At 51.1% G+C, this 15,912-nt stretch overlaps 1 protein-coding gene across 1 annotated transcript in view; it reads left to right on the top strand.

Annotated features, from left to right (window-relative positions):
* VANGL1 (VANGL planar cell polarity protein 1) overlaps positions 1-15,912 on the top strand; it is a 50,837-nt gene that overhangs the window by 4,783 nt on the left and 30,142 nt on the right. The window contains exons 2-4 of the mRNA XM_006919671.3: positions 3,898-4,100; positions 10,996-11,128; positions 15,085-15,692. Of these exons, the coding sequence (XP_006919733.1) occupies positions 4,030-4,100; positions 10,996-11,128; positions 15,085-15,692 (812 nt within the window). The 5' untranslated portion in view covers positions 3,898-4,029. The remainder of the gene's footprint in view (positions 1-3,897; positions 4,101-10,995; positions 11,129-15,084; positions 15,693-15,912) is intronic.

A 15,912-nucleotide genomic window follows, 5' to 3' on the forward strand; every position in this document is an offset into this window, starting at 1 on the left:
CCTGCTCCCTCCCACCCAAGGAATGAGTCATCCTATTGTCCTGCGTAGCCACACGGTAGCCACACTGTAGATGCTCCCCGCCTGTTACTCACTAAGACCCGTCAGTTATCGGTTATCGGACTGGCCGTGGAGGTGCTGCACGCAGAGCCCGTGTTCAGGTAACCCTTATTTTACTTAAAGTCTCATTCACCTCACTTCATCTCATCACGTGGGCATTTTAACATCTCACATCACGAAAAGAAGGATGAGTACAGTACAATAAGGGATTTTGAGAGAGACCACATTCACATGACTTTTATTACAGTATCTTGTTATAATTGTTCTCTTTCATTATTAGTTATCATCTCTTACTGTGTCTAATTTATAAGTTAAACTTTATCACAGGTTTGTACTCATAGGAAAATATGTATGTTCACTGTGTTTGGTGCTGTCCATGGTTTGGGGCATCCACTGAGGGTCTTGGCACGTGCCCCGTGGATAAGGGGGGACTGCTGCGTATCGAAGCTCTCCCGTTGGCTTTTAAAATGAGTTCACTCTGGATTTTTGTCAGTTTGCCTCCTGGCGCTGCTTCTTAGTCCTCATTCAGACCTCAGACAAAAGTCGATAGAAGCAGTGTGACATAGAAGACCGAGCCTGGACCGGAGTCGACGAGGAAAGCTGCAGGTGTTGTGATAGGTTAGCCCTGTGTCCACGCCGCCTGGCGGAGGTGGGTGGCTGGGAACCGGGAGCCTGAGGGGAGGACCCTGGGCAACAGAGGGCTCATACCGACAGTGAGGACGTGTGGGACGAAGGGGGACAGAGCATCAGAATGGCACTAAGTCGGATCTGTAGGATCGATAGGATGATTGTATCGCCCCGATGGAGGAAACTGGCAAGAATAGCCAGGACAGCGACAGCCGCTGCGGGGGGGACGATCATCCCACGTGGGGCGAGAGGCATGTGAGTGGGAAACGTGCGCTGGGGGGTTATTATCGTAGCAAGTGTTCGCTGGGCGCCTCTCATGTCCAGAGTGCCCTGGGGGTGGGTAGACCACAGCTCCTGTGTCCAGGGAGCCTAGGTAGAGTGAGTCTGTGGGAGTAGAGCAGCGGGCGAGTGGAGTCTTCAGGGACGCCTCGATGGGACACGGGAGGGCGAGCCGGAGGAGCGGCAGCAGCACCCATCGCACCGGAGGGCGGCTGGCAGCAGAGAAGCCCCGCGAGGGCGGGCGGCGTGCTGTGCGCGGCGTCACTGCCCTGCCCCCCGCGTTGCCCGCCCGGGTCTCCAGCTGCTTCCTGGATATGGCGGTGGATGAATAAATCAGCGGGAGAAGGTCTAGGGGAAGGAAGACGAAGATGCGCCCTTTGGATGCGGCTCACAGCCATTGCCGGCCAACTCAGAGCTGTTTCAGGAGGACGGATGGAGGATCGGGGTACAATCGAGAGGGAGGGAGCAGCAGCGTATACAGACCGCCCCTTCGATAAGTGTAGGCAGGAGTTAGCGGGGAGAAACCGGACAGGGGTGGCTGGGAGAGTTAGGTAAAGCCTTTCACTTGGGAGCCCGTGATCTCTGAGGGACATGGCTGGAGTGGCCGTCATGGGTGGCCAGGATGTTAATGAAGATGAAGGATGATGTCGCTGGCAGAGTGGGGACGAGACTGAAACTTGGCCTACCAGGTGCCAGAGGCTTTACATGGGGAACCTCGATTCATGCTCACAGCCACCCTAGGAAGGGCTCATGCTAAATGGCCTCATTTTACAGGGGGAGACACAGAAGCTCGGAGAGGGGAACGTCTGCCCCACGGCGTCTCAGTCAGGAAGCACACATAGGGTCAGCCCAGGTGTGTGGGGCCTGGGCCACCTGCCTCCAGGATGTCCCAGCAGCACTGAGGCAGAATTAGCTAGAAATTGGGCTGGAAAGGGCAGTCAAGAACCATGGGCTGGAAGGCAGAAGAAAGCACAGGAGTTGTGGAATAAGCCGCTTTATTTCGATTTAAAGGATGAGAAGACCTGAGGCTTCCAGGGGACCCCGCCCTGCTCAGGTGACCGCCAGTCAGCCAGCAGTGGCCTGAGATGCCAGCCCCATTTCGCCCGCCTGCCTGTGAGCCGTGCGGCGTAGGCCGCGCTCTGTCCTGCTCCCCTCCGAGAGCGTCCTGTCCTCTTCCTGGGAGAGGCGAGGACGTCGGGTTTTGGAACTGCGGGCAGCGCTGAGAGCCAGCTCCCATTCCTCCGGCGTACCTGGAGCCGTGCTGGGAGCCTTCACACTGGTAGCCTGCCCCCTGCTCCCAGCGCCCCTGTTCTGCGCAGGTCACAGATGTGGTTGCAGGCAGGTTTAATAATTTGACTGAGGCCACACAGCTACGCTGATAAAACCTGGGGTGGGAACCCGGCTCCAGATACCGTATCTGCTCACATCTTTAGATCAGCCCTGTGACGGGTTGATTTGCCCCCATTTGACAAATGAAGGTGCTGAGGCCAAAAGCCAGGGGCTTCTCCCAGGCTCTACTAGACAGGGAGGAGCTTCGGCCAGAACCCAGTCTCCGTCGGCTCGCAGTGGGCCTTCGATGGCACGGGAGAGATGGAACGATGAGTCACGACCTCCGGGACCAGGAAGGCCAGCCCTGGGTCACAGGCCAAGGAGGTGAATGTACCTCACGGCTGGCAGCGCGAATGGTGAGGGGGAAGGTGCCCTGAGCCCTCGAGGCGGGGGGCTGCGTTGTTTGTGGTGCTTCTCAGGCTGCTCCTCCGGACTCGCAGGTGGCAGCTGGGGTCTGGGCGCTGGGCCCCCTCCCAGCAGGGTAGGAGCATGGCATTTGCAGGTCCTTTGTCTTCCCTTCCCACTTATCTCGCCAGCTCTGTGTGCAGTGTCAGCTTCCTGGGGATCTGGACGGAGGCGGCCCGTGGGGCGGAGGCCAGCTCTGGGGGTGAGGGGTGCAGGGCGAGGCATGAAGTGCACATCTCGGTTTTCTAGAAGTAAAAAATTAGCGTGCGGGGCTCAGGAAGGTCTTGGAAATGTTTCCAATTTATTTTTATTGCCAGGCGGTATCTAATGAAAATGCGGGAAAAGACCCAGGAGCCTGCAGCTCGTAAATCACCTGCTCGCTTTTTCTGAGGTTCCTTCTTAACTCTTGTCCTTACATAAGCGATTTTATATGGTTGTAACGGTAATGGAGATTCATTGTGTCTCCACAGTCCTGGAACCTGCTTTTTAAATTTACCCATCCTATCATAAAAAGTTCCGTTCTTCATAATTGTCATTTTAAACAGCTATCCGATATTTCTTTGGGTGGATCAACAGTGTTTTCCTTACCTATTCCTCTGTTTTGGAAGGGATTTAGGTCGTTTCTAGCTTTTTACTGTTATAAACAATGCGGTAATAAGTTTTTTTCTTTAAAAAAGAAATTAGTTCCCTGAGATAAATTCTCATGAATTTGGGAACCAGGAATGAAAGAGACGGAGAATTTTTCTTTCTTTCTTTTTTTTAAATTTGGCCATTGGAAACTCTGAGTAAATCCCTTAAAAGCCACTTTCTTGGGTATTGTTCTTTTGTAACCAGTGAAGAGTGGGGGCTGGGCATCGTGTCTAGGGCCCTGAGAAGCCGCCTGCTCCCGCCTGAACCCACGGGGCCAGGCTGTGTCCGGAAATGGCCCAGGGCCAGGTCTCACCCACCTCTGGCTTTCCCACTGCCGCGTGTGGTAGGGGCTTGGTTTGCGCGGCCCCTGCCTGTGCCCCTCCCAGATGCCTGGGGAAGCTTGGGGCTGCATGAGCGGAGCATTCAGCATCCAGACGCTTCACCCTCACCCCACTCCCTTGTTCTAGTTCGAGACCCCAGGGGAGGCGGCCGCTGTCATTTATCTTCCAGCCGCTTTCGGCTGGCTTTGAAGGTTGACATGTTTTGTTTTGTTTTTTTCCCTTTCCCCAGAATTTGTTCCTGGTGAAGGGTGGCGCCTGGTTCCCAGACCCCGTGAGGTTTGAGGATTCCAGAAGGTGAAGTTCTCTGTCTCTAAGGAGAAACGGTACCTGCTCCTTCAACAAGAGCGAGCTCTCTATTGCTATGGATACCGAATCCACGTATTCTGGATATTCTTACTATTCGAGTCATTCGAAAAAATCTCACAGACAAGGGTATGTAAGCTGTGCCTTGTTTTTTTCCTTTGGGAGAAACTGCAGGTTGCTGGGGCGTTGTAGATTCACTTTCGAAACAGTGACGGGGCTGTTGGTGCTGGGGGTTTGTTTTGTTGGCGGTGCATGAGAAGCTGAGCTTGAAGAGCATTTAGCATGCGTCGGGAGTAACTACGCCACCAGTTGACATTTTATAGCTGCCATTACAGTTGATGACATTAATTTCTCGCAATTGATTTTGAATTAAAGTTTCCCCCTGCAGTGGAAACGTCTTTCATTGCCAAGTACTCCTCGTAGAAGACGGTTCTCCCAAAGATATACCAAGGATGTAAATGAAAAAACATTTCTTTTTAAAGTGTTAATTTGTTGCTTTTCACCCAAAGCTGCTGACTCAGTGTCCATTAAGCATTTGCTACGAGGCTTATACATTGAAGCCTGTGGCACTGGCCTGGTGCCTTATTTCTCGACGACTAGTCTTCCGGTCGAGCAAGCCTGGGGTTTGAAAACGCTGTCCTGGGTGCTGGCGGCCAGCCCCTCCATGAGCAGCATGAACAGGTGTGCGCTGGCGTTTGTAGAGCCTGCCGTGTCGCAGACCCTCGGGCTGGTGAGTGAAGGAACAAGGGATGAACGAATAAAGAGGCGGCACTGAGCTGGTTAAGAAGGCAGGTGGTGAAATCATAGTGCCTCCACTTACTCAGACTGCTCAGCTGCGCAATGCAATGGGTGTAGCAGTACCCTCCTTACAGAGCTGTTGAGAAGAGGAAAGATTATACATAGAAAGCATTTAACATAGCACAGAGTAGGAGGTCACTAGCCAGTGGCTGTATTAATGCTATTAAGGACCTTTCAACACCACATTCAAAGGCCTGAACTGGCCACAACCCAAAGGCCCACCTGTGGTCACAGCCCTGCGCGGGCTGGGAAGGGTGGCCGTAACAGTGGTTCCCTGACCAAGCGGTGCCTCATGCCGACTGCGGAGTATCTCGTTTTGTAAAACAGCAGTAAGATCTGTGTATCTACTGAACTTACTTATTTGCGATCCCGTATGGCTGGAAAGAGGTCTGGAAGGGTATACTGCCAGCTGCCAGGAGTGGCCATCCACAGGGAAGGACACGAGACGGTGACCGACAGGAATGGCCATTTCTACTTCATCTTTCTGTACTTGTTCAGTCTTTTCTAAGGGTGTATTTTGCAATGAAAAATATGAATGGAATACAAGGGTGTAAAAGACAGGTTTTCAAAGCTTGCTTAATGGCATGAGTGCATGTTCATGAGGCCATGTTATAAAAAACAAGATTCAGAAGCGTGTACCTTATAATAGTTACGTGTTCTTATAAAATGAATGTTAACATAGTGACCATGTCCGTCTCTGAATATAGGTTTATTAGGATTCTGGGTGAGATTTTTTTTAAAAACTTTCCTTATTTCTCTAGTTTTCATGGATTGCCGTTCTAATCATAAAAATTGGGGGAAAGGATATAAATGTGTTTGTGCTGGAGGCCAGGTGAGCCTTTCTCGTCAGCACGGGGAACAGAGGGGAGTGTGCCAGGTGAGCCTGAAGTAGCACACCTGAGTCCAGATCCTGAGGAAGTCACATACCGTCTGGTGTTAAAAATGTCATCACAAACTTCAGCTATTGGGTAAACAAGTCAGATTAGTTATAAAACCCCAGAAACAGCTCTTTTAAAATATCAGATCTTTGACCCTAACTAGAAAAAGCAATTCCTTGTCAAAACGCCAAGCTTCTCTTTCGCACACCACAATGGCAGAAGTCAAAATTTGGGGTTCTCTGGGTGTTTGAGGATGAATAAAGGAGGACACCTTGCCAGTGTCCTGAGCAGGAACCAGCTCTGGGCTCCTTTACCTACAGACCCGTGTCCCAACTGTCACCCTTCAGGGCCCGTACTGTGCCCTACTGTTTCCTCAGGCCTCTTGGGGGCCCCCCAGAAATTGGTACAGGACTGCAGAGCCCTTGTAGAAACTTTGAGGGACTGTAACTTTCAATTAAAACAGCCTGCAGAACTCTTAGTACCTCTGGGACTCGTGTGAAAAGTCCTTGGCAAACGACAATTCAGGCTGAGACTTTGAATAAATTCATCAAGGAATGTTACTGAATGCCTACTCCGGAAAGCTCTGGGTGAACGCGTGACCCGTAAAGATTGACAGGTGCACACCACGGTTCTTCAGAAGAGACCAGCAGCCACGTGTGGCGAGTTCTCTGACTGGGGGCCCCCGGGGGACGTTGTCGCTGGAGCCACGCTGGACGCCTTAGAGCATGTGTGCCCGGGGCGTAAAGACCTTTAAGCGGTGCTAGGACCCCTCCACTGGCATCTGAGCAGGCCCTGGACCCAGCCGAGGGTACCGTATCACCCAGGGGTGTCCCTGTGAAGGCTGCTTTGCTCAGGGATTTGTTGGGAATTTGAATGGAAGTGGAGGGAAGGGGAGGCACCTGGCTTTTTGGTGATTTTAGCAGGATTCTGACGCTGAGGAATAATGAAGGGCACCAAACTCCATGTGCCTGATGATGCTGCGGTCATCTTTGGCGGACTGGCTGGGTTCCAAACAGATGACAGGTGGCTCTTTTCTTAACAAAGAGGTTCGTGGTCTGGTTTTATGACGTCTGCCAGCTCCAGAGGATGTCCGGTTAACCTGCTGCGGAATGGCCCCAGCCGACCTCGCCTAACCTGTGGGTTTGGAGCATCCGTTCCCCAGGTGAAATATGGCAGCGGCCACCTGCAGAGCCCCTGCTCGGACCTCAGCCGTCATCCCCCCCATCCTCGCAGAGTCACAGGACAGTGGGAGGCGGTGCTGCCATGTCGGCAGGTGACGAAACTGAGGGGCAGTGGCAGCATTTTGCTTTGCCGAAGTTCCAGGGCTGGGAGGGCTCCTCTGGTTCCGGGCCGACTTGCTGGTCCTTCGGACGCTCATGCTTTCCCCTGGGCTGGGTGGGGAGCAGCGGGAGTCGCTGGGAGGGGGACAGAGGAGAGGAAGCAGCCGCCAGGCCCCAGCCGTCGGCAGAGAGAAAGGGCAGGTGGCGGGCGGTGGTGGAGAAGGAAAGGGAGGAGTAGCCGGCTTTCCCCAAATAGAAATAGCAAACAACAGAGACTCCTCCTAGGAAGCGCCTCCCGTAATGGGAATGTGGTGGTCGCTGACCAGGCTTCTGGCTGGGGCGAGGGGGGCTTTACGGCAGCCCCCAGGGGCCCGGCTCCAGAATCACCTCCGCGGATGCACACGCGCAGGTTCAGACACGCGCCCGGCCTCCTGCGAGCCGTTGCCTGCTCGGCCCACCCCTCTCGCGTGCACATACATGTGCACAGATACACCGATCTTTCCTCATGTGGGCAGATGGTGCGTGGAAGCAAACCCAGGGGTGAAGATACCTGAGCCGACACACCTGCCCGCACGGGCCAGGCGCACAGGCGACCCAGACCGCTTGGGCAGTGTCGGAAAAACACCCAAGTGTGCACGTGTTTGTGACACCCCTTTCGAGGGGTTTGGTCGCCTCGCTCCCCTGGTCTCCTCTTTGTCCTCCTGGACACTGATGGTCTTCAGCACTGAGCAGCCCTCTCCCGTAGGGCACTTAGCATGTCCTCGGAGTGACAGCACTTGGAGCCGCGGGGGCGAATATTTGGGGACCTGCGGCAATAACGCAGCCAGCCATGCTGTGGCTCGTAGCTCCGTAAACCCGAAAGCACTGCCGGGTCGTATTTTTGTTGGGCTCCCTCCTTCGTACTGGCTCAGCGACCTCCTTGGAGCAGTAATTCAGGACCGGTGCTTTGTAGAAGAGCCGTGTGCCAGTTCCTGCTCCCTTGACAAGGACCAGCACAAGTCACAGCCCACGTTGGGTTAAATAGGATGTTCGTTACATTTGCCCTTCACTTACCAGGACAGGGGAGGCACTGGGCTCTGGGTGTCCCTTGGTCCCGACGCATGCTGTCCCGAGCCTTTCTTCCAGCCTCATTCACCGAATGTTGTTTTAGTAAAGAAGCCACGGGATGTTGCAACGTTGTCCAGCTGGGTATTATACTCATGGCTCTCACGGTTGAGTCCCTGCTGTATACAGGTCAACTTCCGGAGAACGTTTGGGCTGGGGAGCCTTGGGGAGCCTTTCCTGGACTGCCTTCCCCTGGGGTGCGGGCGGGAAAATGCGGGTTCCTCTCGTCTCCCTTCCACACGCGTTTTCCCAGACCCACGTGCCAGTGCCTTCTCTGCACGCTCAGCTTTGACGAGCACTGGGTTAGGGTTTCCGTGTCTCCCTTCCACACGCGTTTTCCGAGGGCGTCTGCGCCCAGACCCACGTGCCAGTGCCTTCTCTGCGCGCTCAGCTTTGACGAGCACTGGGTTAGGGTTTCCGGCTCTGGGCAGGAGGAACCTTCCTGGGGTCATCAGATAACGGTCTCTTATCTGGTTTACCTCAGATGTGAGTTATCAGGGGAATTGCTAGACTGTCTCTTCTCCTTTGAGTGCTGTTGGGCCCTTCAAGAGCCAGGCCGGGTGGGTCGAGGGTTGAAGCGATGGTGGGTCCTAGAGAGGCGGTATCCAGCCCAGGGTAGTTAGTTCCCCACCTGCCTTCCGCCTTGGGCGTGTCCAGGCTCCAGGAATTGGCACTCAGTGAAAGAATTTTGCTTTCCAGTGGAATTTGTGCTGTCACAGGATTTGACCCATGGGACTGGTGACTAGATAGATGGGTTAGGGAAGCATGTGACTTGGCTGATGGCAGAGAGAGGGCTGGATGTGACAGCAGCTGGGAAAAGTGGGAACAGGAAGATCGAAGAGGAGGCTCCTGGGTCTGGCCAGGGGGCTGGGAGCAGTGGTTCTAGGCTTCGTCTAAACAGTTCGCTCTGGACACTGGCCAGGCACGTGGGAGGTCGCGCCCAAGCTGTTTGTTGTTTCTCGCGGTGAGTCCTTTAGAAGCGATCGTTTTGGCAGCCCAGCGTGCTGGGCACATCGCTTCACGCTATCCGAGGTCACAGCCTAATCGTGACTCCCAGCGGCAGCTTCGGGGGCATATTTCGTAGCGCTGATAGGTTATCAGGTGTAGGGTGTTTGGGTGAGCATTAGGCATATTTATGCTACAGAATCTTCCAGTGGCTCCTCAGATCCACGCGGCACAGCAGGCGTGGGTCGGGGCAGCAGAAGCAGACCTGGGTTCAGATCTTGCCCTGCCGCTTTCTGTGACTTCGAGAAGTCGCTTAAGCTCTGTGAGCCTCAGTTTCCTCGTCTGTAAAACGGGGACAGTAATACCAGGCTTATAAGATTATTGTTGGGATTGAGTGGAAATATCATGAAGCACTTAGTAAAGAGCTCTAAGAAGCGGGGTGGGGAGTAGAATGGGGTGGTTGGCATGGATAGGTATTTCTCAGATCTCTCAGTAATTTCCTTAGTTGCCTGGTTGAGCAGAATACATCTCTTTCTAGACGCTAGTTATACTAGGCATAATGATAAGTTGTCTGGGGATTAGAGATGCTATCACTGAGCCTCTGCTCTTTCAAAGCCTTAACCACTGCTTATCCTTGGGAAGTACTGATAAGGTAGGAGTGGCCACAGGAAGTCTGAGTGTGGTTTTGTTAGCTAGAGAGCAGGTTGATAGGAGATTGCTGTGGAGGGGAAGGGGCTTCCTGTGTTGATAGTTCCTTTTACATCTTTTTCTGCGGGGTACACACAGTTTGCTTCACCAAGTCCAGTCACCACTCTTTGCCCTTGACAGACAGTACTAGTGCGAGTAACAGTGTACCGAGCACACCCCAGTACTGAGCTCCGTGTGCGTTACCTGTGTGCTGGTATCATCCCCCCCACCCCCATCTCATACATGAGGACACTGAGGTTTCCAGCGGTTAAATAACTTGTACAAGGCCATACGTCTAGGAGGAACAGAACTGAGATCTGACTGTTTGTCCCCAAAGTCTGTGTGCCTGGGAGACTTGAGAGTGAGGGTAAATGGTTGAAGGAAGGAGAACCGATGTCGAGCTGGCCTGTGGGACCAGGGGTTGAGGAGACTTACTCTTGGCCACGGAGGGGCCCCTTTGGTTGGGCTGACCGTTCACAGTTTGTGGGTGGGAGTGCCAGTTCCCACAGGTGTTAATGCGCAGGTTATGACCTCTGAGCTTTGCGCAGTGATTGGTTCCTGTTGTAATTTGTAGATGGAGCCATGGCGGAACGCTTTCACAATCACCCCGGAAAGACCTCCCAGGAAACTCATTTGGAGTAAAATGATGCAGCAGCCTGCTGGATGTCTGGAAACACACGCGCGCACGCACACACACACACGTACACGCACGCACACTCCTCCCTTGGTGTCATTTGTCCTGGCTTTTGTTTGTTCTCTGGGTGTCTTCGAGTTCAGGTAGAGCCTGTGGGAATGACTTTTAGTTTGAATTTGTAGGAATAAGAAGTAAATGATTCTCCATGCTGGTTTAGAATTTCCTTTTTTCTCTGCTTGTCCAAAGGTGTAGGGTGACAGTGTGTCCTAGATTTTTTTTTTTTTTTGGACAGACCAAAGCTTAAATATTTTGCAGTGTTGTCTCAATAATAATAATAAAAAAGTCTTAGAAAATAAGTTTGGGCAAATTATAACCAAATCCAGGCAATAATTTTACAATAAAAATTATGTGCCTTAGCTACAGGAATTCTAAAATTCACAGTGTTAGGCTTTTAAAAAATGTGGTCACTGTCGATCGAGCGGGAGTGACCGTCTTGGTTTCGGGTCCTGGAATGGCAGAAAGAACGTGCTGAAGGGGAGGTAAGGGCCAGCTTACCCGGCGAAGGGGGTGGTGACGGGTGGGCGTTGGCACCGTGCGTGTGTAATTTTCCTAGAGTCAACATGAAATTTACATTATATTGGATGAGAGTAGTTAACGTGGCATACATGCGCTAACTGATTATCTTTTCTTTTTTTCAGGGAGAGAAATAGAGAGAGACATAAATCCCCCCGGAATAAAGATGGCAGAGGGTCAGAAAAATCTGTCACCATTCAGGCTCCCCCTGGAGAGCCCCTGTTGGCCAATGACTCTGCCCAGACGGAGGAAGTTCAGGTAGGGATCCAAGGCAGCCTGTAAGCACAGCGCTACTCGATCAAGACCCCTTTCCACAAATGTTTTCCTCAGCCTTGTTGTAATAGGTTCTCCTGGGTTTTTAGCTTTGTTTTTCCAGCATGTGAATGAGTTTATCTATGTCCCGTGGTTTGTTGTTGGTCTGAGGACAGCCCGTCCTGCCATTCGTTGCCTAGTTTGTGGATTCTTCTGAAGCGTGATTGGTGGGCCTGCTTTGCATGGTGTTGAAAAGAAGCCAGCAAGGCTGGATGGCCGTGACAGGCCAGAGAAGGGAAGAGTTACAGGCTGCAGTCTCTGGAGACGCGTTTCAAAGTGGAACAGGATAAGAGAGGGAAGGACGCTCTCTCCAGAATTCTTTAGTCGTGTGAGGAAGAGTGAGCATCGCTAGTAGACATTCGCAGTGAACCTGGGGGTCTGTGCACTTAGACGCCTGGTAGGAAAACAGAGATAAACCAAATAGGCCCTGAGCCACAACGAAGGGGCCAACATATACCAGGCGGACTTAGGGGTGAGTAGGGCTCTGAAGCTGTGGCATGGAGTGCGGGGGTCCGTGGCACCCCAGAGAATGCATTTCCTCTGTCAGCTCCTCAGTTCCAGACACTTCTTACTGCTCAAGAATTCAGTGTTCCTGGGTCTTGCAATGTTTAAGAAATGCCAGAGGTTAGGATTTTAAGGGAAATCACCCACTTTTTAAATACAGTTGACCCGTGGACAACACAATATGAACTGCGCAGGTACACTTACATGCAGATGTTTTTAAATAAATAAGTACATTACTGTGAATGTGTTTTCTCTTATGATTTTCTTGATAACTTTTCTCTAGCTTAATTGTAAGAAAAATATAATGTATATAATATACAAAATGTGTGTTAATCGACTGTTTATGTTATTAGTAAGGCTTCTGATCAACAGTGGGCTGTGAGTGGTCACGTTTTTGGGGAGTTAAAGGTTATATGTAGATTTTTGACTGTGTGCAGGGTTGTTCAAGGGTCAACTGTATTGACAATTCGTTAATTAAAAAAAAAACCACTGTGTGGGTGGTTCTCCCTGGGTCCTAACTGTCTGGCAGCCCACCTGATTTATGTAAACATCTGAGCTATACTCAAAAACATGTTTGCATACTCTCCACAGCTCTTGAAATATGTGCAAGTCCAGACTTGGCCCCAAATAAACCGACGTATGCACACACAGCTGTAAAGATATAGGGCTGTGGATAAGCATATATCTGTGTGTACACACAGATAGACATTTATAAGCAGATAGATGGACCGAAATTAGAATTTCTCAGAGCATAAAGGTGCTCTTGGAACCCAAGGCTGCAGCCGCGGGATGCATGTGGGGTTTGTCCGGGGACGAGTAAAGGTCTTTAGTCCTGACTGTTGCACTGCCCGCCTTGGCTCCGGGAGGGTCCGAGGGATGGTTGGGTGGTTTGGTGGAAGGGGCCGGTCCTAAGATCGAACCACCTCGCAGTGCTGCAGGAAGTCAATTTCCTTCTGAATGTGGATCCAGAGGTGCCGGTGGCTCACTGTGAAGCTGTTTCTTGTTTGCGGCGTCTCTGCATCTCGTAGCATGCTGGGAAGCTACGTTGGGAAGCCGTCGATGTTCACACCAGGGGATGTGCCGGGTAGAGCATTGAAACTGGCGGGCGTTTGGAAGCCGTCTTCCTCAGTAGCCGTGTGCCCCTGGGCAGGCACACCCTTGGTGGGCCTCAGTTTCTTCATAGAAAATCTAGGGGACTGGATTAAAGGATCTTAGATCCTTTCTGTTCTAAGAACGTCCAGCCTTGACAGAGCCCTTTGGATGTCTACATTTTTTTTTTTTTGCATAGATAGACACCCATTCTTAAAATGGACAGGGGATTTAATTAGCAACTCTTTGGCAAGAAAAAAGGCGAGTAGCTAAATCAGCACAGTGTAGTGGCCAACGAAATGACTAGGAGATACTCGTAGTAATTATTTCAGCATTGATTGTCGACTGAATATTAGGCCCGATACAAAACGTGGAGTCTAGTATTTGCCTTCACTACAAGTGTTACAAAGTAGGTAGCCTGCGAACTCACCTTATAATAAAGCAAGTTGTCCATCTTTGAATTTGTAGCTATTTTTTCCCCTGCTGCTGATTTTTTTTCTTTTTTAAAAATTGAAATAAATTTGTACCCAGAGAAATAAAGAGGTCTAAAGTGTACAGTTTGATGTTTTAACAGCTAAATAAACCCATATAACTCATTCCTATGAATCCATATACTGTATTTCTGTTACTAGAAAGTTCTCTCATGCTCTTCACAGTCAATTCCTGTTCCCCACCCCCACCTCTCCAAAGCAAGCCCTGTTTTGATTTCTGTCACTGTAGATCAGTTTTGCCTGCTTCAGAATTTAATGTAATTAGAATCATATTCTTTTGTTTTGGACTCTTTTCTACTCAGCATACTGGTTTTGAGATTTATCCACGTTTTGGTGTGTTTCCACAATTCATTCTTTTTGTTTTTGCTGCATAGTATTCCGTTTTATGAATACACCGCAGTGTGTTATCCATTCTCCCGACGGACAGACATTTGGGTTGCACTGTTTTGGGCTCTTATGCATAAAGCTGTTAAGTATATATTTACGTTTATATGAGACTGCCAGACCGGTTTCCAGGAGTAATTTACACTTCCACTCGAAGTAGCTGAGAGTCTTGGTTGCTTCTAATGATTGTCTTAAATAGCCATTTCTCTCATGGTATGTGATACCTGTAACTTTCCACGTCAAAGAACTATTTCTTCATAGGTCAGGACCTTTGCCACCACCACTGCCTTTGCCATCGCCTGCACGTGTCATAAATCATATTTTTTATCCTGAAGATTTTTACCCTGAAGATTTTTGTTTGGTTATGAGAGACTCCACTTTACTGATTCAGCTGTTAAACTGGATTTTTCCAAGTTGGCGTCTTACACATTAATTTCACTCAACTTGCCCCTCCGTCTGACTGTTTTTTCCAAGTTATATACGCACATCTCTAAGGCAGAACCTCTTTGGACTCCGTGTAGCTCTCCATGGCCTCCTTGCTCTGTCGTTAGTTTGGAATGCAGTCCGAATTGCCAGTGAAATAGCAAAACTGTTTAAAATTCTAACGACTGGATCTTGTTAAACAAAGACAGTAATTGCTCCAACCAGAAAGTACCTCATAGTTCAAAAAGAGAGAGAAAGCAAGAGAATGAAAGGCAGGCACATAATAATAATCTTGGTGACTCCTTGCCCTCGATCTTTCATTTGTCATGAGAACGTGTGTTTCGGGTGGAATTTTTGAAATGCAAGTGGCCGTAGACACTTGGCATTTGCTTGACATTCAGTAAGAAATGTCCAGGAGTGCGTGACACTGATAGGTATTAAATGGGTCTTAAAAACAATATGGAGGCTTAAAAACAGTGTGTCCAGTCCCCTCGCTGTGCCCTTGGCTCTTCAGAGCTACTGAGAAGGCCTCCCGAAGCGGGGCTTATCTGTGAGCCTTCATAACCCAGCCGTGGAGTGAGAACAGAATACACAGGGTTTTCTTCTCAGGCCGCAGGTGAGCTCTCATGTGCAAGCCTAACAAACAGCGGATTGTTTACTGCAAGCAGTTAGCCCCAGACCCCTCCACATCTCTCTGGGGATTCCAGCTCAGTGGATGAGAATCAGTGTTATAGTAGTGAATCACCCGGACAAAGAGGTTAAATCGTGTTCAATTTGAGAAGGTCAGTGTAGGATACATTTTGAAAATTTTCAGTGAAAATCGTTAAGGTTGAAAATGCTTCTAATTAACATGTTAAGCTTCTGTTTTTCTGGGAAGCCCCTGGGTGCGGGTTGCTTCGGGGGGGCGGGCCCCCCACCATGTCCACTGGGTCACCCAAGTGCCTGCTTTGTGGCTTTCTCAAGTAACCTGCCGTGCGTGGCTCTGCATCTTCATTGTTCCCTCCCCGTCAGGATGACAACTGGGGAGAGACCACCACGGCCATCACGGGCACCTCGGAGCACAGTATCTCTCAGGAGGACATCGCCAGGATCAGCAAGGACATGGAGGACAGTGTGGGGCTGGACTGCAAGCGCTACCTGGGCCTCACCGTCGCCTCGGTGCTCGGACTTCTAGTTTTCCTCACCCCCATCGCCTTCATCCTGTTACCCCCCATCCTGTGGAGGGAGGAGCTGGAGCCTTGCGGCACCATCTGTGAGGGACTCTTTATTTCCGTGGCGTTCAAACTCCTCATTCTGCTCATCGGGACCTGGGCGCTGTTTTTCCGCAAGCAGAGAGCCGATGTGCCACGGGTGTTTGTCTTCCGTGCCCTTTTGTTGGTCCTCATCTTTCTCTTTGTGGTCTCCTATTGGCTTTTTTACGGGGTCCGCATTTTGGACTCCCGGGACCGAAACTACCAGGGCATTGTGCAATACGCCGTCTCCCTCGTGGACGCCCTGCTCTTCATCCATTACCTGGCCATCGTCCTGCTGGAGCTCAGACAGCTGCAGCCCACCTTCACGCTGCACGTGGTCCGCTCCACTGACGGCGAGTCCCGGTTCTACAGCTTGGGGCACCTCAGGTAAGCGGGAGCATCCAGGGAGGCGGGCAGGACGCCTGATGTCTCTCGCTAGAAGTCAGCTGGTCTTCAGCAAGTCAAAGGTGATGACAGGTGCCACGTGCCAGGACCAGGGTCTGGCTCCTCCCTTCAGGCTTCGAGAAGAGCTGTGTTGGGGGGTCGGGTTGCGGGGGGCGCGGTGACTTTTTGACTTTACATTGACTTTCCCGACTTCCGGAGGGGA

This window comes from Pteropus alecto, unplaced genomic scaffold, assembly GCF_000325575.1.
Source record: "Pteropus alecto unplaced genomic scaffold, ASM32557v1 scaffold106, whole genome shotgun sequence".
Classification (NCBI taxonomy): domain Eukaryota; kingdom Metazoa; phylum Chordata; class Mammalia; order Chiroptera; family Pteropodidae; genus Pteropus; species Pteropus alecto.